The 25,806-nt window shown below is 41.4% G+C and overlaps 1 protein-coding gene and 1 long non-coding RNA gene across 2 annotated transcripts in view; one reads left to right on the top strand and one right to left on the bottom strand.

Moving 5' to 3' along the window:
* FAM160B1 (family with sequence similarity 160 member B1) overlaps nt 1-15,690 on the bottom strand; it is a 34,058-nt gene extending 18,368 nt beyond the window's left edge. Inside the window, exons 1-5 of the mRNA XM_030951000.1 lie at nt 15,444-15,690; nt 7,443-7,521; nt 5,362-5,531; nt 3,113-3,217; nt 2,646-2,768 (exon numbers count right to left, since the gene is read on the bottom strand). Of these exons, the coding sequence (XP_030806860.1) occupies nt 2,646-2,768; nt 3,113-3,217; nt 5,362-5,531; nt 7,443-7,521; nt 15,444-15,488 (522 nt within the window). The 5' untranslated portion in view covers nt 15,489-15,690. The remainder of the gene's footprint in view (nt 1-2,645; nt 2,769-3,112; nt 3,218-5,361; nt 5,532-7,442; nt 7,522-15,443) is intronic.
* Nucleotides 15,344-19,269, top strand: LOC115904997. Its single transcript, XR_004060830.1, has 4 exons — nt 15,344-15,564; nt 17,117-17,215; nt 17,623-17,762; nt 19,203-19,269. It is a non-coding gene; the product is annotated as an uncharacterized LOC115904997 (long non-coding RNA).
* The last annotated feature ends 6,537 nt before the right edge of the window (nt 19,270-25,806 follow it).

Below are 25,806 nucleotides of genomic sequence, written 5' to 3'. Positions count from 1 at the left end.
TAAAGCAGTGATGAGAGAACTAACATATTTAAATGTATGAATACCCCTAGAAATGTGTCCATAGCTCATTACTCTTACGTTGGCAGGTGACACAAAGCAGTTTGTACGTTGAATAACACACAGGCAGAATCTTTGTGTGTATTTAAGCTTCCTATTGTTTAATCATGCAATTCTGCAGCTCAGCTGCTCACCTGCCTCCTGCAAAGGTGCAAAACAGGATCCTGAATGACCTAATAGAAAAGGTTACATAAAACACATATTCAATGCTTTCTAAACAAAGTACTCATGAATTCAGCATTAACGAAAAGAAGATAATATAAAACCACACTTTTGTATTTTTGTGATCTGTAAACATCAGTTTTAAAATCTGTGGTAGATGATGCCATGTCTAAATTCTGATAGATTTAAAAAGATTTCTATGAAAACATCAAGTGATATCACAGCTGATGAGAATCTCTACTTAATTTGTGGTGAGAAATATAAAGGTGATAATTCATAGTACTGAAAATAGAACTGAACAGTAAAACTATTGTTCATTTTATAAAATGAAGGTACAACTATTTAGCTGCTATATTAGAACTTTTTCAAGGTCTCAAGAACAGAAATTGAAGCACAGAGAGTTAAGTGTCCCTTTGCCAGAAACAATCAGTTGCAAGGAGTATCTCACCTAAGATGGGATGAGGCAAGTTTACCCTAAAATATAACCGAGGTAGAGGTGATAAATGAACACTACAATGTATATTCTTTCTCTCCGCACAAGAACTAGGAAAACTCAGTTTAAAAAAATAAGAATACATTAATACCAAATTAAAATTAGTATAGGGAACCTAAAGTTTTTAAAAAGTAGAATGAAGTTCTCCAAGTTCTTATTTCCACAAGAGACATAACTGGTTAAGCAATACAAGTGAAAGATTTCACCTATATTGATGAACCAATAATAGATATATTTATATAAATTCAAAATATAAACCAGCATTCTACCAACAAACTATTTGGCATGGAATCATAAAAAGGAAGTGAGTTTGAACACACTCAGTTTTTATGTTCATAAAATCCTGTATAAACTCATTGGAAACAGTCAAAGAAGGAAGCAAAACTAACAAATACAAACATTCTCTGGAGAGATCCATCTGCATTTCATCTTACAAGTGTTGGAGACTGGAGGTAGAAATGCCACACAGAATTCTGTAAATTTACCCTTTCATGCATTTGAAAGTGATCAAGTCACAACAGCACCTCTAAGAGGCCAAATGTGAGCAACCAGAATATTCTATTCTAATGAAAGATAATTCTGCACCCCACATAACTGATCTGGAAACAACCATCACAAGTTGTGAAGACAAATGCTTTAGGCTACAACACCTAGAATAATATTGTGAAGTAACAGGAGCTACAAAAAATGTTTGCCAGCTTGCCTGAACTCCACAGCCAGCATTCTGTGGAACTAGAGACCCCTTTGAAACTTGGAATCATCTGTTTCTCCATGTCTGTTTTTTAATATTGGAATCTTGCTATTTTGGGGAAGAACACTTATAAAATGGGACAAAACATTGTGGTTCTTATGACTGGGGTTCTCAGGTTTGATTGCAAGGGTACTGTTTAAGAGGCTTAAACCATACAACTTACACAAATATCACTAAAAGTAATCCTGGTTTAGAATTCTACCATATTTTGCATGTAATATATGCAGTAGTTTGCTTCTGAGCATTTCTAATGTTTAAACATTAGCTTTTCAATCCTCATACCATTTCTGCTGCTTGTACGATTACAGTGGATACAACGGCAATCAGGATAATACTTAATTGGGTAAAAATAAACTCAAGATGGATCCTTTACTACTGACATGCAAATGATAATCACATACTTAATGGAAAATAACATCTTTTTGCAGTTTAGCAGTCTCTGCTGTCACAGATCTTGTTTGTGGGAAGCTTGTAAAATAGTCCTGAAGGAATATTTTTCAGCTAAGGATCATGTACTTAATAGAGACTGTGTCACCATAAGAAACAGCAAAATGGGAGCAAAAGGCATTTCTAAATGGACTTTTATAAACCAATTAGTTTTACGTTTCTTCTAAATAGGAACTGAAAGTCAGTCTAGAAATTGTTTATCCTCCCACTCTGATTTCATAATGCCACATGTTAAAGGAGTCAGGCTGTCTTGCAGATAGAAGATGGTGCTGTGTTGTAGATTGTGAGCTGGCACTGCCGCTCCAACATATGTGCCACTACCAAATAAGGGCCCAATCCTGCAGAACACTCAGCAACTTGCAAGGTTTCAGTGCCCCCTGCAATCTGTCCCTTGGTCTTCGTTGGGATGACAAAAACAACACAAGAAGGCCAAGGCCTCCCTCACACAGTGTTTTACACTGCAATTCATATCCCTACTCTAAGGGCACTTCCATTGCAAAGGAAAAGAACCTTGGGCAGGTGTATTTGTGAGCCTTGAATGAAATTCCTGTGAAAATCAGATGTATAAAGTCCCTGGGAGAAAAAAAAAATCTGAACAAGATTTCTAGTATCACAGGATTAAAAATAACAGATGGAATGAAAACTAAGCTATGAATGTGACACTACCAGTTCTCCACTAGATTTTGTGTATGACACAGTAAATACACCTGTAAAATTTTGAATTGATTTACTCACCTCAAGGAAGAAGTTGACCAGGTATGGATCCTGTTTCAGCTTTGCACACACTATACAGAGAAACTGAATTTCTTCATTTTCTGTCGGTGTTGCCAAAACCTCACCACACAGCCTGATTAATTTCTATCACATAAAGTGAAAAATTAAGACAGAAAGTTATTGCTTTTTCTAGGAATAACATACTGAATTATTTTTCTATATACACACTACAATTATGTATAAGTATTGACTGGAACATTTGCTCTGGATTTAGACTGCTATGAACAAGTTTTCTTTATTATTTATGACTTGCATTGCAGTGGCAGTCCAAGACTCCAATCATCAGCACATTATAAAAACAAACTGATAGGCACCCAAGCAATTTCCTTAATTCACTTGACAATGTGAATTAAAGATAACATTAGCTACAGCAGAATAAAAGAAACTTGTTGTGCAAAAATACAGTCTACTTAAAATCTGAACAGTACCTGCACTGGCCTATGCACATTTATGTGAGGAAGAAGAGGTTGCCGAATTCTTCCAAGAAGTTTTGTATAAAAAGCCAGAACTTGCTGTTTCATTCCTGGAGGACACTGAAACAAAAACAGATGAACAACAACAAAAATAGAATAAATGTGGAGAAAAATACAGATGTACATTTTTCGCTCAGAATGGCTAATTAAACAGCAATAATTTAACAGGAAGTATTTTTTACAGGAATCATCAGTTAGCATATTACTTTTATCAATATTAACAGAGATCAATAAAAAATGTTGCATCTCATTACTGTTTTCTCTTTCAAATTATTAATACTTTCCGTTAATTGCTCTAGGGCAAAGTTCTACTAATCTTTCCAGAAAATATTCCGTATCATTATGGTGATAAGGGGAAATTAACTCAGAATTAATTTGCTATGGGTCAGATGTCTTTTAAGGTACTGTGCCACAAAATCCAGCAATTCAGTGAGTCAGTACATACAAATACAGAATGATAAACTATAAAAATCTTAATACCTACAGAAGGTTTCTTAAAGTCATGAGCAATTAACCTTAGCCAGCTAAAGTGTTTATAAATGCACAGATGGTCCAGGACGAGAGAAAGCTGCTGCTTTCCCTGAGCAGAATATAAATCACAAATATCTGTGGAACATGCAGACCCTTGTTCTACTGTCCCTAATGCACCACACCACATGAAAGGACTTTCCTACCTCCAGGAGATCTCATGACTTGTGGGCCTTTATGTACCTTTGCTCCTAGCTAAATTCCCCCAAACAAATTTGTTAATAACCAATTTATCAACCACGTTAATAAATGCTGTTAATTTTAACCAACATAATTTCCCTCATCTGCATGTCCAAATGCAGCTGAGGTGGCAACCTGCAGCCCAACCTGGCTTCCTTTCTAAGTAATTATCTATAGATTTTTAATTCCTAATCATTGCTGAGTTGACAAGCAATTCTTTGAAGAGAATGGCAAGATACATATCATCAGGACACATCTACAGTAATGTAGCAAGTCTAACTGACTGCTGTGAAAGGGAACTATTCATTTTGCACCAGATCTTTGCAACATCTTGCAAGCACTGAACTGTGCGTTTACTTCAGATGTATCAACTCACAAGTGGCAAAGTGTAAAGACAGGCTGTACAAGAATTGCCTGTACAGACATATTTGTATGAGTACAGAGTGACTTCTCTCAACTCTTAGAAACACACCACTAATTACCCACTTCACATATGTCACCATTTCATCTTGGTTTCTTGACAACATTTAGAAATTATTGAACGAGCTGTGTTTCTGAGCAAATATCTTTAATATAGCAGTGTTGTGGTTTTAAGCCCAGCTGGAGCAGGTATTTTAGCCTGCCTGTAGCACAGCTGGTACACTAACAGGTACTGCAGACCTCTGCCTCTTCCAGAGCAAGGAACATCTCAGGCTCAGACAGCCACTGTCCTGTGTTGCCTGTTACATAAACTAGATTAAAAACCCATGACAATGTGCAAAAGATTGACTGAGAAGGAAACCCTGGAGAGCTTCATTCATCCTTGGAACAGGATAAACCATGCCTCCCTGAGTCTCCACTGTGATACAAAACATTCTACCCCATGGGCTGCCAAGCTTATTCACCCCATGATCCACCCAACCCCACACATTTCAGCTCAGAAGTCTGCCAAGACAGACAGCAACAAGGATGGACCAAGACCATGAAGGTAACTTCATGTATGCCACAAAGCAGACATGAAGAACCAGATAATACTGCCAAGGTATGAAAGCTGTCTGGGGATCAACTCTAATGCTTTCTGATATCAAAGTCTTTCTGAGCAATAGCTCAGCACACTCAGAAAAGTTAATCAAAAATTTGTATTTAACACAGCACTTTTCACCCAAGAATCCCCCAATATTAAACAAAGGACAGAGAGGGATAATATTGTCTTTTGGTAGCCGGAAAAACTAGACTGAAGAAAAATGTTTCTCCTACTTCTAGTTTCACCATCAGCATGATCAGAGTGGTGAGTCTCACCACTGCCAGCACCTCAGGAGTTTTCTCACCCTGATCACACCTGTAAAAGGCTGTTATTTGTAATATGCTGGTAATATATGTTGGTATATTTGTAATATAAGCAAGCAGCTCTTTGCTAGAGTTCAGTGTCCCACACTACCACCTACTGTAGAACTTAAGTCTCTATCACAACTAGGAGCTCACACAAGAGATAATCTGTTCTGCTCAGAGATACATACATCAGCTTTTCCTAGGGTGTAGAGCGTCTCCAAAATCTTGTGATGTAGCAAATATTCCATGCATGGTCCTGTTTCACCCGATTCCCTCTCATTTTCTTCTTGAACTAGAATATCCAACATCTGTTCCAGGTGAGAGGGAATGTTCGTATCAGTCACAGGAGCTTTGTCATCTAAATAAAAGAAATAGGCAATTTAAGAATGATTGAATGAAATGAATGAAAAAATTGCCCTCATATTTAAGTTCCATTTCAAATTTAAGATTTATAAACACAACATCCATTTAAACATTTAAATTTATATACAGTACAAGCTTTTAACATGTCTTAAAGAAAACTTTCAGAACTGTATCTGAACATGTACACTGGAATATGAACTGGGCAGATATCTGACCTTGCAATGGGGAAAAGGTGAAGTGCCAGAATTCAAAATATGCCATAATTACACAGTCAAAAAAGGAAAATTTCTACTGCCAGAGAGCAAGCCGAGGGGGAGAAAGGTACAACTCTCAGTCTTCTGTTTAGGATGCACTAGGTCTTGATAATTTCCTCTTTGACCCTTCATACAGTATTCTCAAATCTGGCCTCTAACATCAGCTGAATTTGCAGCTGATCAGTTCCTTCATAAACTAGATAACTAAATAAATGGTTTTTCTGTTGATAACAACAAAGATAATTCAAAATCTGTGCTGTTTATTCTCCAAAAGCTTTTAAATTTCTCTTTTGTACTTTCTGCACTAAAACAGAATTCTGTCAAACTTTATGAAGGAAAGGGTAAGATGTTGATTTTATTGCATTAAAATCATGAAACTGCAGTGGATTTATGCCACTGGAAGTAGGAGCTGGCATTCACATATTGCAAAATATATCCACACATGAAAATTTTCCTCTTTTATTTTTTTCAGCTGAATTCTACATGAACAACTATCCTAGGGAAATGGTTACTACTGTTTATGCAATAATCTAAAAATAACTTGTCACTTGCATGCAACTGGCAACAAGATCACACAGGGAAACTGCCATGTCAGAATGATTTTGGTCTCTGCCACAAGCTCCAGTTAGCCTGGAGTGTTTTGCTTGAATTTCCTACACATAATTCTGCTCCTATTGCAGAGGACAGAAATACACCCACTGAGTGGAAACTTCTTTTTCAAAACACTTCTGAAACTCTGGGAGAGAGGTCAGCTTTTATTCTGCACCACGTCATTGCAGGTGTCAGTTTTCCCTGCCACCCTGTCATTTCCACCTTTGGAAACATCACATAGTGTTCCAAAAGATGGGTATTTGGAACCAAGGGTCACGTTGCAGTTTTACAAGTAAATATTGATATAAACAAGATCATCAGACACAAACAAGACTCAACAGCTCTTCCAGCAGAAGGTCAGAACTAATAGGCTTGAGGAAAGCATGACAACATTCATTTTTAAAACATAACTGTTTCATAACTAGGTCCAAAATTAAAAATTTACAGGCTGCATAATTGTTGGGGGAAAAAACCAAACCAGGGAAGACTTTTAAAAAAAGCAACTACAGCCATATTTCATCATAATATCTATTTTTAACAAGAGCAGTGTAACATCTGAGTAAGGTTTAATAAAACTTGTTGTCTGTGCTATCAAAATACTTTACACTGAGACAAGACACTAAAGCAAAAATAACTAATACTGAGCACATGGAATCCATCTGTGTCTGGTAAAATCTATGACCACAAAATTACTTTTGTTAAAATCTTGCGAAGAAAAAGAAAATCCCTGATGCAAAGCAATAAAAATGTTAACAGCAGGGACTGCATTTCTGCAGCTGTCTGTTTAGATTAAACAGAGTATGTGAAGGCAGAAACTGGGTCAGATGTAAAAAGGTGCAGTTCTCTACATGGTACTCAGGAAACAAGACTTCAACCATTCTTCATGCCTACTTCTACAGATGGAAGTACACAATATTTTTAATTACTAGTTATTGTTGGTATTTTGATTAAAGACACTATTCATATTAGAATTTCTTGATCTCTACTTTTTAAAAACACTGAAATTGTGAATTCTAGTTTCCACAATAAAAAGACAAACCCAGAGTGCTTTTTTCTTTTACCTGAGGTCTCTATGTAGTAATGGGTGATTGCTTTCCAGTGGTAAACAAAATCTTCCTGTAATGGAAGGGAAGGTGCGAGCTATGGGGAAAAAAACACAACAAAAACCAGTTAGAAATGGAATGAACATGCTTGCTCAGAGATTAAATTCAGTTTTATCTTATACTTGGGAGTAAAGTGCTGTAGCTGCTGCTACAATTGTTACTCTCTGCTCTTTTACCTTTAACAAGTACTACATTCATTATTCATGGCTGAGCCCCATGCCACACTGCCTGCTTGTAAACATCAGTAATAATCTCTGTGATGTCTCTATCACCAGACAATCTATTTGAAGCAACAAAAGCAATTGCTCCTACAGCAAAGCAACACTAGAAATGTATGCTTGTATTGTTTAGACCACAATTTTGTCCTGTAAGAAAAAAATCATGTTCTTTTGCATCTACTCTTGATGTCTTCTTCCTTTTCTGTACACACTGTTCTCTCCTCTCCGTCTGCTCCATTAAAAATACCAATTAGTTGCTTTATCCAGTTTTTACCATGCCTTTTTTCTTGTTAGCCACAACTTCTTTTAGAAGATCTTTGTTTAGTTTTTAGGTTGGGTTTGTTTTGGTTTGGTTTGGGTTTTTTTTGGCTCACACCCAGAGCTCAGCGAGTTGTTCTTTTTTTTTAAACAAATATGTTTCTTATTTTATTTCTGCAAGAAAAGGAAGTTTCTTCTTTCCTGGAGGAGTTTGGGATGGCTGGTTGGGTATGAGCAGCATCCAGGAATAACACCGTGCAAGAAGGAAATGCAGCCCCCCAGGCAGTAACCATCAGCACTGTTCCTTCCCCTCTGAGACACACGTGGCCTGTGGCCCATCACACCACAGGCAGCCTGTGACAAAAGGACCAAAATCACTTCACCACTCTGCTCTCCAAAGTGAGAGCTGAGACAAGCACTGAATTTGTGCCCCTCAATGTTTTGAGCTGGTAAAATCTAAAAATAGGGAAAACCCCAACTATTCAATAGACCACATGAGGATCTGTGGTTATTGAGGCCTAATCCTACTTGCTTGAGGCTTTTTTGTTTTTTTTTACCATCAAGTCCTCAAGTCATTCTTTTACAGGCCATCCTGAAATAGGGGATTAACACTTCACAGGATGGCAGCAATGAGCCTGTGGGCAAACAGAAAGAATCCCAAGTATAAACTGGTGTGTCTGTTTTGGAAGGGTGAGGAGCTGAACCATCCTGACAGGACATAGAGTCCAGTCCTTCACAGCATCTCAGAGGGGCTGAAGTTGGAAGGGACCTCTGGAGACCATCCAGTTTAGCCTCCCTGCTACACCACAGTCACCTAGAGCTGGCTGCTCAGAGCATGTCCAGATGGCTTTTGAATATATCAAAGGATGGAGACTCCACAGCCTGTCCAGCAACCTGTGCCAGGGGTCAGTTAACCTCACAGAGGAAGGTTAACTGAAGGAAGTTTTCTCCCCAGGAGCTGCAGATACCACATTTGAGTCTAATAACTCTGAACTCCTCTAGTGTCTCCCCACACAGGGTCTAAAATGTGCTGTGCTGTCTCAGTTCTTGGGCAAACAAGGGCTCAAGGTTCCTATATAGTCTAGTGCAATATAGGCTCATATGGTCTTTACTGGCTACTCTTTGTTTCTTTGAAAAAGCCCTGGATGTTTTCCACATCAGTCTTTTCTTTGCCTTGAATTTAATGACACTTAAATTTATCTTGGTAAAGTTGTAAAGCCCCATATATGACAAATATGCCATGCCAAGATAAATGCAATGCTAATTGCTGACGGCCCTTTGCACACAGGACTTTGGAATGCAAGACTCTGGAAAAAGAGTGGTGCTTGGCAACTATCTCTGCCTCCATCCCGGGTGGAAATGTGCCCTTGGAAATGGCAACCAGGAAATGAAACTGACAGTGCTTATCCTCTCCCTGACAGGCTGTGCACTCACCGAGTTCCACGGCTGGGCACCCAGAGCAGTACATTAGCACAGCAGCTACCACCAAGTATCTGAACACCCCACCCTGCACAAAACCAGTTTATCTGACTGTGACATTTACTAGGCTGTTGAAATTCAGAAGAATAACCAAACAAACTGAAGATTGAGCATATGATATTGTGTATCATGCTCTGTATGTCACACTAGTTGCACTAGATGTGTATTTCAAGCAATGTAATGATCATTTCTGGAAAAAAAAGCTGTATCAAAACCTCAACACCAGCAGATGAATAACCCAGGGACAACTTTTGAGGAATACAGGCTTCCCAGACCACTCTATTTCCAAAGTAACACATGATAGATAACATTAAAGATTTATCCTTGGCTGATGTGATTTTCCTCTCCACTTCTCGTCTCATCTGCCTCAAGATGAATTTAGTGCCTCTGAGTAGTGCCAGGAAAAGGATTTCACTTCTCAGCACTGTCAATAATTTATCCACCATGGGAGAGAACTGTGGATATAGACATTCTCCCTCCCAACAAATGCCTCTAGGGACTCTTCACAGAGGTGAAAAAATAATTCAGGGACAGGTCCTGCCCTTTCAAATTATTAAAACACCCAGTGATGTCAGAGTCTTCTCTGATCAGGACAGCAAGCCAGACATAGCAGAGATAACATTAGCATGTGTGTGCACCTGGGCAGTGCAGCCTATTGGGAACACACCATCAACATTGCCACCAATGGGAGATGTAACCCCAACAAAATTATTTTGAGGTAGGGGTTTACTGATCAAAAAACCCAACAAAAACCCACAAGAAAACAAGCAAACAAACAAACATAAATAAAGCAAAGAAACCCCTCAAGCAATCCTCTTAAATTAGTTATTCAGACACGAAAGCAAGGTCAAGACCAAGACCAAGATACCAGCTCATATGTATCCAAAGCCAAGCACTGGAAAGCATTAGGAACCTGTAACACTTGGCTGACATCCTTTAACCCTACTAGGACAGGTAGTACTAGTATGAGGTTATAGCTCCTATTTTAGGATGAATTATTAGCTATCAGCTGAGACTGAATACATGTTACAGCTGCCAACCTGAATAACCACTTTATGGTGTAAGTACTTGTATGGAGATTCTGAAACAAACCACAATTCCTTGTGAAGGCCATGAATTCCTGCGACTTGTCTAATTTGAAGGAGCTACTTTAAAAATGCAGTTATTTCTCACCATTACACCAGCTGCCTAGGGCATGGTGCTAATAACACCAAGGTTGTGGGTTTGATCCCTGTATGGGCCATTCATTTAAGAATTGAACTTGATGGTCCCTGTGGGTCCTTTCCAACACACAATATTCTGTGACTCTAATTAATCCTGATGTAATTAAGTATGTTCTTAGTGATTCCTAATCTCAAATGAAGTTCTCCTTTGCTGGGGAAAAAAAACCAACCTTGACCTTTCAAGCCTGCAGTGTAGGTGTTGGTATATGAAATAGCTAAAATTCACTGAACACCACTGAACTGCAGCCCATTGGAGCAGCCATTGATTAGCAAGATCTTCCATCTGGTGCCCAGCTCCAGCAGTTGGGCTTCCTGGGAGTGAGCTGAACCTAACACACGCTGCCTTATCCTTCTGGTGATAATATGTAACAAATTATCAAAGCCCACTCCTTTCAGGGACCCGTGCTGTTCTCAGGAGAGCTACAGATCTTTGACCAGATGTACAGTCTGCTCATGACAAAACCTGTCCAAAATAAATTGTTTTCCAAAGCATATAGAATTTGTGTTTAGGCAGGAAAAAAAAAACATACAGAGCAAAGAAACTTATTTATATGCAGTATTTAACAGCAAATCTTTTGTGCATGTAAAAATCATTGTCACATTTTTCATGCATGCTTTTCAGAACTGCAATTCAATACTGGAAAGGATGGAAACATCAGAAGCTGGTGATATGCTTCAATATCTTTAGGGCAAATTCACAAAGGAAAGAGAACACTGTATAAAAAAATAACAGGTACTGTTTGGTCAGATGCCGGAGTAAAAAAAAGAGAGTAGAAAACTGGGTCAAAGAGAAAGGAAGGGGAAGTGCATGCACACTGCCCTGACTGACACAGCCACTTTATGTTTTTCCTTCATTCTTACTACTGTACCAGAGTGAATGGTCTGAGAGAACATGTGAAAAAGGAATAATGCTTCAAGGTTTACTTGATCTTCAGTTGATGAATACACAGAGTTTATAATGGCTACTACTCTCACATATAAAATTAAGACTGAACATGCTTGCAAGTCATGCATTAAATTTTGTCATCTAATTTGTTAACACCAGCACAACATTAAAACAACAAGCAATGTAAGGTCATTACATCCAATAAAGCGGGTTCAAGAGGAATAAATTCTGTTCTAATCAGTTATGCAGGTCATGATTTTGGAGCACTGCCTGTACCAAGTGACTTGGTTTCTTTCAAAGCTGAGTTTTGCTTCAAAACATAAACAGAAGCTACTTGAAAGTATGGTGATGTACCAGTGTCAGAGACACAGCGGAACAACAGGCTGGTAGAGAGGGGGTCTTAAAAATATGCAGCAGACACCAAAATCTTCATTCATTCCATTGCATGGTACAAATATTCCTGTTTGACAGCAATTTGCAAAATTCAAGCCAACCAGAATTATATTTTTCCTGCAAGGAACACAGCTCAAGAACATCCCTTGAAATGACTATTGAGGTGAAAAATCCAAAAGCCCAAATCAAACACAAATGAAAGTCCTTTGAACACTGAGTGGCCACCTCACAGACAAGCTATTTTGTCTAGGGAAACATGAGTGAAAAGCACAAGATAAGAGCAAAATAAGTCTAACTTGCTGCTTTGTTATTGTATACTACATTTTGTTGTTGCTGACAATGTAGTGCTCACGGATAGCCCTTTGGGATGAAAGGATATCAGAAATGCATAGCAAAGAGAAAACATCTTGAGGACAAGCCATATATAAACTGTCACAGATTTAATAATATGAACCCTATGAAGCAACAGCATTTGTATTCTGCCCTGAAGTAACAGAACAAAGACAGCAGTCCTATCCACCATTCTCACTAACACGTCCAACACATCCAACTGAATTTAAGAATGCTCTGTTGGCAGGGTAACACAATGGTGCTTGCTCATCTGGATGCTGCAGAGAAATCCAAAAAGCAAAAAGTATCTAAAATATAGGCAGGATTGACATCAGGTAAGAGGTGGCAAAAAACTAGAATCCAACGGTAATGAAAATCAGGAATATGGTTTCAAACACTTGGGCAATTTAGCCAGAAAAGACCAAAAGTTTTGAGTTATTCAAGAAGAATCATAGGATTATAGACAGGTTTGGGTTGGAAGGGACCTTAAAAGATCACCTAGCTCCAACTCCACTGCCATGGGCAGGACATTTTCTATTACACCACGTTGCTTTTAGCCCCATCCAGGCTAATCTTGAACACACCACAACCTCTCTGGGAAAAACCTTGGAAAGAAAACACCACAGTAAAAAGCAACTGATCCCTTCTGCTTGCCTCAAGCACAGTCCTGTCACAAGGGCAGTCAGTCCAAGAGTGATGCACTGACAACAAGTAAAAGGCAAATACTGCCATGTCTATCAGATTGCCAACCTTTGGAGCTCCTGTCAGAGTTCAGAGTTACCCCTGGCACATTGAGGGTAAGATAACAACGATTATCTAAGAGCACAGGAACTTTTACTGTTTAAATGCACTCTCTGAAGTCTGCAGGCCTGTGGGCCCTGAGGCAGGGCAGGAGCATTACAGAAGTGATGTGCAGGAGAAAGGACAAGGCAAAAAGGCTACCCAGACCTTTCTGGTTTAAGCAAGTCCCACCCACGAAAGCTAAACCCAGGCTCTTCAAGTCTATTTAAGTGTCCAGCTCAGCTGAAAACTGTACAGTTGCAACTCTACCTACTCTGGGGTAGGCAACCAAAACTTTTGAGAACTGATACCTTAATTACTAGTTCTGTTGCTGCTATTCAGGGTTAAGAATCCAATTTAGGCTGACCACATTACACTTGCTCCCTAGCAAAAACAGCAAGCAAAAATGATGTTCCAAATTCTCTTGGTTCTGAAAACAGGCAGTACCAAAGGGGACTGAGCTAATATTTAGTATTTACAACAGTTGTTGTAAACAACTTCCCCATAGCAAAGCTAAGCAGACCACATCTTATTACTAAAGGGAGAATGAAACAACTTAAAGCCACATACAGCCACCAAACTGGTTAAAAATTTATATTTCTCAGTTCTTTGTATTAGTGGGTCAAACTTATAAAGAAACATTCTTAGTATCTTCCTAATTTTGCAATTCCATGTTTCAGTCCTAGTATTTGTCACAATCCTGTAAATGCAACAGTGCAGTATTTATCAGGAGATCCACCAGGGTGGTGGTATAGCAGGATGAGGCAGTTCTAAAAGGGACACCAGGGTTGAGCAAGGACAAACAGCATGTTGTTGGACAGCACTCACTTGCAAAATTATGTTATCAATATATTTCTGTATTTTCCTTTGGGTTTTTTAATCAAGAAAGAGCACCTAGTCCCTACTATCTCTACTCTTCTCCTGTTCCATTCAGCTCATTTGTTTTTCCTATTTTTTACTGATCTCAACCAAATGCAGTTCTTTTTGTTCATTTTCTTCACACATTAATAACGTAAACACTCTCCTAATAATAACTTCTGTTAAATCTCTTGAATTGGTAGGCCTGAAAGAATACCTCCTCCTCCACTCCTGCACCTCTCAGTCATCCACTCTTATTTCTGTTATTCAAAATGTGGCACAGCTCACCACAACAAACTTACTTTAGTCAGGCAGGGACCAATTTCTGTTTCCTCTCCAATGAAAGCACTGTCTATTGAAGGCATTCATGTGGTCTGAATGTTTTCAAGTAAAACGTTTCATGATTATTTAAAACATTTCCTTCCAAATGCCACTACACCATTAAAAAAGCAAACTAGGAACCTGCAATTAATGAATACACGCTTAACTTTTAAACCTGAATACTCCTGCAGAACTACAGGCTCATGTAAAGACAGGCATATGCTCAAGTGCAGCATCGAAGCATACATTAATGTACAAAGGCTGCCCCTCAGATGAGGCAGGATTTGGCATGCAGGCTCTTATTTCAATTACTTAGATTTGGCCTGCAGGCTCTTTTTTCAACCATTTGAACATTTTTTTCTTCAACACTTTCCACCTTCACTTCAGTATTTCCCTGCCGATTTTTATCACCTCTTCACATTCAAATCTCCTGGGTGTGCTGTCTTACTGGGAGAGGAGCTGAAAGGCACGGAATTACTACCAAGACCCTACCTCAGTGAAAAGCACAAATAAATGGTGCGGCCAGGCGGTGCCGAACGCGGCCTTCAGCAATGGCACCTCGCGAACAGGCCCCGTTTCCTCTGCCCAGGGAACCTCGCTGCACACACAGCCCCGCGTCCCCCGGCAAACCTGAGCTCCAGGCACAATTACAAAATAAACCAGGGATGGAAAGCGGCGCTTTGAAACTGACAACATCCCTCAAAAGCAGGGTGACGGCGACTATTGTCTGCCGGTCACGACGAGATGGAAATGCTGGGGAGTTTCCTGATTCCTCTCCTTTATTGTCTGTCTCGCTGAAAGAGTCGGGCAACGGCCGGGTGAGGGCCGGGCCAGGGCTGCCCTCAGGCCCGGCGCGGGGCACCGCGGCCGGCAGTGCCCGGCGGTGACAGCCGGAGGCTCTGCCGGGGCCGCCCGGGCTGCAGCCGCTCCCTCCTCCCCAGGCACCCCCGGCTCTCCAGGGCCGCGCTGAGGCAATTCGTTCCCTTCCCGTGCTCCCTCTGGGGCCCGCCCGGGCAGCTCGGCCTCCGCCTCCCCGGCCCGCGGCAGGGCCGAGCCGGGAGCGGATGCTTGCCCTGCGGGGCCCGGCCGGCAGCAGCGCCGGGGGGCAGCGGGGAAGGGGCGCCGGGCTCGGTCCGAGCCCCCGGCCCGCGTTCGGTGCTAGGCCCGGATCGCATCCCCGGCGTGGCGCGGCCGGGCCCGCCGGCGGCCTTACCGCCTCCACGGCGTGCTGCAGGATGGAGGTGAACTTGGAGAACATCCTGTCCCGCGACTGCAGCAGCCGCTGCCGGGAGGACCTCGAGAGCTCCTCGATCCGCCGCCGCCGCCGCTCCAGGGTGAGGGCTGCATGCGGGGGCCTGGCCGCGGGGATCGGGCGGGCGGGCGCCGGCGCTGCCTCTCGCTCCCCGGCGGACACCGTGGCACTGACACCGCCGGCTGCGCGGCGACGGCTGCCGAGGCTCCGGGTGTCCTGCAGGGGCCGCCACCCCCCGCACGCCGTTCGGCCCGGCTCTGCCCGCCCCGCTCCGCTCCGCCCGGCCCCGGGCGCTGCCAGCCGGGGGCGCCGCGTTCCGGCCCGGCCGGGCCGCTTGTGCCGGCCCCGGGCTGCGGGCGGCGCGGGACGCGGGCCGGGCGCGACAGTGCCGGGCTGCGAGCGGGCCGCTGCCGGGCCCCGAGCCAGCCCCGCTTCTGCGGGCAACTCCGGGCAGGGAAATGAACCGCAGTCCCAGAATCACTTGGATTGGAAAGACCTCTGAGATCATCGTGTCCAGCCTTCGACCTTGCACCAGAGTGTCAACCAGACCGTGACACTGAGTGCTATGTCCGGTTTTTCCTTAAACACTTTCAGGGTGCTGAGTCCACCACCTCTCTGGGCAGTCCATTCCAATGTGTAATCACCCTCTTTGTGAAGAAATTCTTCCTAATGGCTAACTCAAACCTCCCCTGTCACAGCTCAAAACTGTATCCTCTTCTGCTGCTGGTTGCCGGAGAGCAGAGTGTAGCCCACCTTCTGCCAGGGAACTAGAGAGAATGATAAAGTCTTCCATGAACCTCTTTTTCTCCAGGCTAAACGGCCCCCATGCCCTCATCCGCTCCTCACAGGACATGTACTCCAGACTCTTCCCCAGTTTCTTTGCCCTTCCCTGGACTAATTCCAGCACCTCAATGTCCTTCCTGAATTGAGGAGCCCAGAACTGGACACAGCATTCGAGTGTAGCCTCACTAGTACTCAGTGCAGAAGGACAATCACTTACTTCCCTGGTCCTGCTGGCCACACTATTCCTGGGAGAGGCCAGGATGTCTTGTCCACCTGGGTACACACTGTCTGGGGTGAGGGGAAGGGGTGCCCACTTCCACAGTCCCTGTGCCTGAGGCTGCCATCAGATTTCTCAACGGTCTCTGGGGTCCCTCAGAATCATGAGGGTGGGGAGATGGGCTGCCTCCACCCTCCTCCTGGCATGGCTTGGATACAGAACAACCCTGGCATGTATGGCAAAAGGCCCAGCTTGCTGTCTGCTGAGACATTTTGGGTCTGCCATCATCCAAAGGGTCAATGAGATCCTCAAGGAAATAACTGTTCACAAAGCAGTGTGAAGGTGATGAGCTCAGAAAGTCAGTGACAAGCTGTGGAATCACCATCCCTGAAAGTGTGCAGAAAATGAGTGGATGTGGCACTTTGGTTTAGTGGTTATGGTGGCATTAGCTCAAAGCTTGGACTTGACAATCTGGGAAGTCTTTTCCAAACGTAAATGATCCTGTCTGGTTGCTGCTGGATGAGAGGCTGGTAGTGTGGGTGTCATGGTACTTGCAGGGTACCACAGATGAGAGGACTTGTGGCAATGTGCACATTGCTCATTTCACTGTTTGTTGGGTTTTTTCCCCACACAGAGAGAAGGAGACAAAGAGGGCTTTATTTCACCTCGGAATCAAATACTTCAGGAAAAAAGACCATCCCTCCCATTTTGCGGTGCCACAGGAAAAGCAGAGGTAAAGTGGGGTGAGCAGAAGTGATAGATGTAGCTGGCAAGCAGTATGATGTTTTGGGAAAATCTTTGGACACTGGGCAAATTGAAATAGGAGAACAGGATTGCTTTGGCAACGGGTAGCAGAGTGAAATGTAGGGAGGGTGATAGACCAGTATGGGAAAGTGAGGAGACCCTGTACTACAAAATGAAGAAAAGCTTCCACATTAATTTTTGCAGAGGAATGAACACCAGCTTCCTCATATGCTAGGAGCATGCAGAGAGAGATGACTCAAAAGACAGGACAAAACTACTATTTAACTGCTGTTCTTTAAATTGTGTCATCTGGGTAGTCTTACTAATGATATTGTGATGCACTCTTACTAATGATTCTGCTGTACTGATTGCTATTACTACCCCTGTGCTTTGCAGGCATGGAGAGCTACAGCCCAAATACTCTATGGAAATAAATACTAGTTGTATGTGGATACCTTTATTGCAGTTGTTAAAGGAGCAGAGCTGTTTCCTTCTCCAAATCCAGGAGTCCCAGTATGTCAATATCAATTTGAAAGGTAATTATGTCGGGCTTTTTAAAATCTGTTTTTTCTCTATTTGTCAACTGAAATTCTATAGATGTTCATAAGAAATGTAAATTTCCTATGTGGGTAGCCATATGATGAAACATCTCTCTGTTTAGGTGATTATTATCTGGACAGGTGCTGCATTTGGAAGGTGCCTGCATATCTGTGTCTAAGAGAATGTGGTCATTTAAGATGCTTTTGCAATCTGTTTTTTCCTGCAGAAATGTCTTTTAAATGTGCTTGGGCTGTCTCATCTCCAAGCAGCAGAATGAATAAAGAAACAGTAAGATATCATAAAGATATAAAAGGAGACAGTTTTATCACTGTGAGAGTATTCCTAATCGTACTTAACAATTTATGAAATCATAAATCACAGAATCACAGATGGTGAGGTAAAATTTGTAATGCTTGAGGGCCTCTTATTATTCTAAGAGTGACTAATGTATATAAACGCATTATTATTTAAACAGAACAGTTCATTGTGGTTGAAATTAAGATTTTGGTTGTAAAAGTGACTTCTTATTACGATTTCTCAATGTGAAATGCCTTGCAGTAAAGGAAAAAAAAAAGAAAATATTACACGTAAATTACTTTCCCTAAGCCTATTAAACAAATTGAATCTCTGCATATAACCCTGTATTTACCAACCAGTAGATTGGGCTTGAATTTGTAGCCATAGTGCAAAATCCAGTCTTTGGTGCTTATATATCTTGCAAATTGTAGATTTTTTTTGAATGATCTTTTAAAGTAGTCTCTAATTTCTCAACCATATGTATGTATTTCTCAATGCTGAAAATATTGGATAAATACTGGCAAACCAGTAGTAATGAAATCACTGGAAACTAATGGAAGAATTATTTCACCAGTGTCAGTGCAGAAGAACTCAGCTGAGGTGACGTTTTCTTTGGGTTCTTTTTGTTCTCATTTGTGAGGATTCAGTTGGAGATGCTGCAGTTATGGATGGGCTACCAATGTCATGTCATGTGCAACAATACATCTTCACCTGCTCATGCTTGATGTTGTTTCAACTGAAATAAACACAAGTATTACTACCTAATTTAGTACCCTTGAGAGCACAGTTCTGCTGGCTTGGGGTTGGGGTATTTTTTTGGCAAGGTAGTTCTTTTTTTGGAAAAGTACATGCAGTGAGTTAGTGTTTTGCTTGAATGTGAGAAGTGTGAAGGTGAGGCTGTTCTAATTGATAGAGCTTTTGGGAACTTTCTTCTTTCTCACAAATTAATGAAATTGTCTAGCAGAGCTTTTGGGAACTTTCTCCTTTCTCACAAATTAATGAAATTGTCTAGCTTAAATCAATTTAGATGGTATGTGACAGTGAGATAATGTGCTGGCCTTTTTATCTGAAAATCTCTCTGCTATTTGGATTGATGGCACCAGGCCAGTGTCTAATGGATGCATTTGTCTACATTACAGAAGAAGTTCCTCCAGTCTGGACTTTTGCTTCAGAGACCCTGAAGATTTGTTGAATTTTTTTACCCTAGATGAAAATTTTCCTATTAGTGCTATGCTAAATACCTGTTGATATTCTTTGCAGGATTTTATTGTGTTTGTAATAATCAGATTGACATCTGTGTTTTCAATAACTACTTGGATGAAATAAAGAATGAAGTTTTAGTGATTCAGCATGGTCTCTGCTTTTGAGGAGGGCTAAGGAGATATTTAACATCATGTTCAGACCTTTCTGATGCTGGGCTTTACGACAGAAAGGATGCTGCACATCCACACTGAAGAGCATGCAGTAGAATTGAAGTCATTTTCTGTCAGGAATTTTCTGGTTCTGTGCTCTCAGCTGCGTGCATCACCTCCCTCCTTGCTGATTCGCTAGCAGCTCCATGTAATCAGCTCATGCAGTATTTCATAAATCCCATTTTCAGGCATTTCCTGGCCTGTGCATTCTGTTCCACATCTGCACATCTGCTCTTTCTGTGGGGACATTAATTTTTCTTCTGCTGGGTTACAAACTTCCCAGTCATTCCTCTATTGTCTGTCACATCTGCAAGAGCCTCCTGACACCAGCACTCATTGCTACCATGGAGGACACAACACTGGGCAAATATTGCCTGCCCTGCCCAGCAGCTATTCCTTGTTTGTGCTTCAGTTGCACTGCCTCTACCACCCTGCTTTACCTTATGTAATGCTTGTAAAGGAGACCACTAGGAGGTCAGAAGTACACGTTGTCAGTAAAATGAGACATTTCTTTTCAAATCACATCATGTTTTCCTCAAGTATTTCTGTTCCACTGGAAGCATTAAAATACAGGCTTTCCTCTGTAAGTAAATATATGGATGTTCTGCCATACAGTATCTGCAAGTGCTAGCATATCATAAATTATTGAAAGCAGATAAAATACCCTCAGATTTGATCAGTTTAGCCAGTTTCACTGCAGGCTGTCAGGAGCACAAGGATACTTTTTCTTGTGGTAGTGGAGGCCAAAGCAAGGAGATTAAAGATAAACTACTCAGTTTATGCTATATTGCAGCTGTAATGAATGCAAGGGCCTGAATGTGGTATAAATAAACATAAAAATGGATTTTGCCCTAAAATACTGGGGGGAAAAATTTGAGTGGTCTACCTGATATAAATTGCTTCCCTCAATCTTTCATCTGAGTACTTGCAGAGAGGGAACTCTGGAAGCCCGAGTTTCTGGGGAAAATTTAGGTGCTTAGCCTTGACCCTACTAAGAGATTTCTGAGTCATTTTCAGATCAGCTCTGACTGCATTGTTTGTTTTCTAATGCATAATAAGATTTCATTGTCACTTACATCTTTGGATTAAGGACTATAATCTGTTGATCCCTAAAATTTCATCAGATAATCTGTTTAATCATAAGCGAAAGCTGATCTTGATAGTCCATATGAGTTATGCAAATTAAACCGGGCACATTACTGCCATGTACAGAAGCTTTATACCAAGTATAGAAGCTTTCAGCAGAGCTCTCTTTTTCATTAGTCCACAATTAAAAGTAGGTTTTTGTCATACTTTAAATTCGCATATCTTTGTCCTGAGGTATAATTGAAATCTCTCATGGAGCCTGACATTAAATGTTGGCACCGTAAAACATCTTAATTTTGAAGCAAGTGTCTGAAATATTTATGATCCACTCAGTAGTGGCTCCGTGATTAATTTTAAATTATTGATTGTCAGGGTACCAGTTGTGGGTTTCTCTGGGTCTGGATTGAAGGAACTTGAGAGGGTATTTCATGTTCAGACTCAAATGTTTATTATTTCTTATCAGTAAAACAGTCTCACTACTGTGAGTTCTGCAGCTCTTCGTTAGAAGGCACAAAAGGGCCAACAATCTCATGTTACAAGGTCTATTAAGACTAAACTATCCAATTAAGAACTGACACCTAGATTATTTTTCCTTTTAACCCAATAACTGATCCCGAAGAACCTGCAATGCAGACTTTTCTGCCCAATTACAAAATGCCACCCAAACCCATGGAGAAGAAGGAAGAAGAAGCATGAAGAAGAAACCCAGGATGACACCCTGTGCCCTCCATCTCCCTTCCATCCACAACATACCAAAAATCCCCAAACCTAAATTTCTCAGCAAGTGATACACCTACACTACTCTCTATAATCTAGTTCACACTTTTGTAGATTCTAGTCTATCTTGAAGTTTAGGAAACTTTCTCCATGAATGAGGGTCAAAGTCAGTGCTCCTCTGGGGGTCAGAGCACCCCAGAGCAGACAGAGAAATATTCCCGGTGCCCTGGGTTTCCACAATTGATAGCACAATTACCTAGGTAGGTAAACTAGTGCCACAAACTCTAGTGCCACAACGCGCTGCATCGTTCCCTATCCATGGAGTTTGATGAGACAATTCCAGCGGTGTTCCCAGGTGTGACCGCGGGAAGAGGCCGCTGCCTCCCGCCTGCCCCAGCTCTCGACAGCAGAGGGCGCAGCTGACCGGCCTTCACCGCTGAGACAAAAGGAGGATTCAGCGCGAACCCCTCGCAGTATTTTTTTCGGGAAAAAATATCCCTGTGTATCCCGTATAGAAGGAATTGGTTTGCCAGCCAGTAGTGTTACCTCTGGGCTTAGCTGCTGCGTATTACTTGGCTTGTAAAAGCCTTGGTTGCTACACCCGACAGCCCATTGTCTTAGCAGTTCACTTGTCCTCGGATGATGTTATTTGAAGCTACAGGACTGTTTGAGTTTACAAAGGCATTCACTGCCCCCTGGGGCTCTCACATCCCGCGTGATATTTGTGTCATCTTCATTAGAACTTAACCTCAACGAATTTAAGAAGGGTCCTGTATTTAAAGACTGGCCCTTCTTGACAGCTAACTGAATTCTCTCCTCCTCAGAGAGGAGAGAGTGACCATGAATGTCGCTATTGCATTATTTTACCTGTGGGTGGGGGCAGAGGGAGAACCTGAACACTTCCTGGTAGAATTTCATGTTCAGAAGCTATACTCTGAGCCAAACTCCATTTCCAGAAAAAGTCTGTGCAGCTCAATCAATTGTAATTTCTTTCTGAGTCATCAGCCCTGTAGGAACGAGTGTCTGTACTTGGATGAAGCCTTTAAGGAACTGAGCTGGAGGCATCACTGACAATGAGCAAAGAAAATGAAGTCTGTAGTAGACCCAGCATCATGTAGGAATATTTCTGTTGCTCATCCCTGTTCTCTTGCCTCAGGCTGCTTTGGACTAGTTTGACATTCAGGCCTCATGTTGTGAAATGCTGAAGTAAGCAGATCTGTGTCTGCAATACAGCTAATATAAAGGAACCTGCTCCTGATTAGATCTTGGAGTGGTGCTGTAATCCACTGTGCTTGATTCCTGCCTGGCAGCTCGTGTGCCAAGTGAAGTATTTCCAGGCATTTCGTTTCTCTGGTTTTATGCTCACAAGCTGTTATCCTCTGTGTCTCCCAGGAAGTCCCAGATGGTGTAGATTGAGCTGTTATATGTACCTGGAGTGCTTGACTGCTGCATCAGACACCTGCAGTCTGCATTTCCTTCTTCCTCTGCTGCAGCAGCAGCAGCCAGGCAGCAGAGAGCCAATTGCTATACTGGCATTACGTGTACATCATAAATCAAAATTCTGTGTTCAGATGTCGAAATCCTGTACACACAATAACCAGTTTCTGTGTGGTGTTGCAAAACAATTTGTCCCAGATCCAGATCCCAGCCCGCAGAGGGCAGCCTGACCCCGTGTTTTACTCCAGTGATGGGCTGAACTAGGGAATTCAGTCATCTGCTGGCATCTCCACTGCGTGACTTGCTGTGGAATAAACAACCGAATGTTGTGGAGAATTGGCATCAGCTTTAAGCTCAAACAGATTCAAAAGTGAACTAAAAAAAAAAAAGCATGACTGAATTAAACCTTCTGGTTTGGTTTTTGGTTTTTTTTAACACATTGAAAGAAGAATATTGCATGAGAAAACTCATCTAGATCTGAGCTTTAAATACATTTAGATTTATTGGCATGTGTCAAAGAAAATACCAGAAAATACCCAGAAACTCTGTACATGAACATATTGGGCAAGACTTACAGGAGAAGTGTTAGGTTTTTTTTTCCCCCCAAATATTTTCAGGAATCTTTCAGGATTTGAGTTTATTGTTGCCATGACTCTAGGACTGTACTTTTGGCTGGTTCTTTCCCAAGTGTGTCCTGAGTCCTTGTGAAGCATCCATCACAATTTCCAGGAGATTTTTGCCTAGGAGGGTGTGTCTACATGCAGGCGTTTGCCTTGGCCATAAAACTGATCAGTGCCAGGTCAGGTACCAGGGGCTGATATCTTGACTTGGTATGACAAGGAACAAGGCATTCAGTTCCTGAGAAAGAGCCAGTACTTTGTGCTCTCAAATCAAATTGCATCCACCAGCTAATTAAGGAATGATCTTGATATGCTCTGAAGGGAGGCCTGTCCAATTCTATACTTCTCAGCCAGAGGGCCCTGCAATACAGAGCTCAGGATAGAAAATACATATAAAGAAAATAGCCTGTGAGAAATTAAGACAGTGATGTGTGAATTCCAGGAGTACAAGGAGAAACCTAAGTATCTCTTATGATCAGACACCAAATTACACACTGAGGTACTTTCACGATGATTTAGATAATTAATTTTTTTTTGGCCCCAGACTTTCTACCCCACACAAGCCTGGCTGTTCACAGCAGAATGTAATGTATACATGCCTCAGAGTTTGGCTCACTGCAATTGCAACCACAGGTGTATTTTCCCTCCGATTCACCAAACTTTCCTGTGTATAGCAGTGCTGAGAGATTTTAACTTATTTAGAATATTCTTTGCTACTCATTCCATGTTATTCATAACCATCTTTGCTAAGGTGAACTTTGACCAAGGAAATGCCTGCCGTGTTTTACAAAACAATTACTCTATGGAGTACAAAAATTACTCTATGGAAAAACACACATTTAACAAATTCTAACTGCATAATTTAATTCAGCTTGGCCACAGCAAATTCTTTAGGGTAAAGGGTAAAGCAGGGCACGTGGTGAGATAAAGTCCTTACTTGATGCAGCTCTGAAAAGTATATAAATAAGTGTAAGTGTATAAACAAAGGCAGTTTGTGGGATTGTCTCTGTCTGTCCTGAATGCAATCACTGTCTATGCAGGTGCTCCATCATAGAAGGCCACTTAGTTGCCCAGGCAGGACCTGCCCTTGGTGAAGCCAGGCTGTCATTCTGAAATCACCTCCCTGTTCTCCCTGAGCTTTAGCAGAGCTGCTGGGAGGATCTATTCCCAGGCACAGAGGTGAGGTTGATGGCTCAGTGGTTCCCAGGCTTCTCATTTCTAGCATTTTTAAAAATAGGAGTGATGTTTCCCTTTCTCCTGTCACCAGGGACTTCGCTTGACTTCCATGACTTTTCCAATATCATGGAGAGTGGCCTGGCAACTACATCAGCCAATTCCCTCAGGACTCTGGGATGCATCTCATCATCTTCATAGACTTGTGCTCACAGCTGTTATTCACAGCACAAACTTCATACGTGACCTTGGGACAACCTGGTGCAAAACCTGGTCAAATTTCTGACCCTGAGCTCTTTGTTGGCATCTTCCTGGTAAGGTTCAGACACAGGGCTGATGCTGAAGTTCTTCAGCAGGAAATGCTGCCCAACATTTGGATGATTTTTCCAAAGCTGGCTCTCAGAAAATAATTTGTCATTTTGGCCTTTGTGCCCTAAGTTCCCACAGGCACAGCAGTCATTGTGATGACAGACCAATATAGAGTAGGTATTCACAGGCTTATCTGAGACCTTTTCCTTAGTTTTCCAGGATTGCCAATATTTCTGGCTTATATAAAACCTATTTATGTATTTATGTGATGGCATCATCTTACATAATCTGTGTAAAACTTTCTGGGTTATTCAAGTCTGGTAGTCAAGACTGACTCAGGATAACATAAGTTCAATACTGTAACTTTAGCTGTAAAAGTGCATGTTCCACAGAACAGTATGGAGGTTTGAATAGCATGTAGAAGAAAGGAGTTTTTTAAGAAAATCAGAATAAGAAGAAACCAGGAAGATGACTCTGGGATTTATCTCACTCAGGAGAACCTCCTATATTTTTAATATTTTTTTGTAAATGGATAAGTCTCTTTTTATATATATGTGTGGGGGATATTTAGGAAAAAAAGGAAAAAATTAAGTAAAGATTTCTATTAATATTTGGTGTGAATAATTTGGAGCTCAGTTCTCCTTTGAAATGTATAAAAGGGAAATTTTCTCCAAAGAGATTAGTAGGAACTGCCCTGGAAGCTTGGTGTAATCAGTGAGAAGCCATGTATTTATTTTAATATCTTGTCCATTACTGACTAATTGCAAATTCTAGTAAGAGTCTTATATTGAAAGTAAGAGAACTGTCTTGCTTTCTTGTCATTCATGTCACAGGAAACTATTTATTCTGAGCTTATTAAAATTCTGATTAAATTATCAGGCTTAGTAATGCTCTAGATTTTGTTAGGTCTGATTTCCCTAAAAAAGAAGCCAGTGGAATTCTGGTGGAAGATATAGGAAAAATTAGTAGAAATATCCAATAGTTTCCAT

Source organism: Camarhynchus parvulus, chromosome 6 (genome assembly GCF_901933205.1).
Source record: "Camarhynchus parvulus chromosome 6, STF_HiC, whole genome shotgun sequence".
Lineage (NCBI taxonomy): Eukaryota > Metazoa > Chordata > Aves > Passeriformes > Thraupidae > Camarhynchus > Camarhynchus parvulus.
The sequence above is the reverse complement of the archived record's forward strand: the minus strand, read 5'-3'. Positions and strand labels throughout refer to the sequence as shown.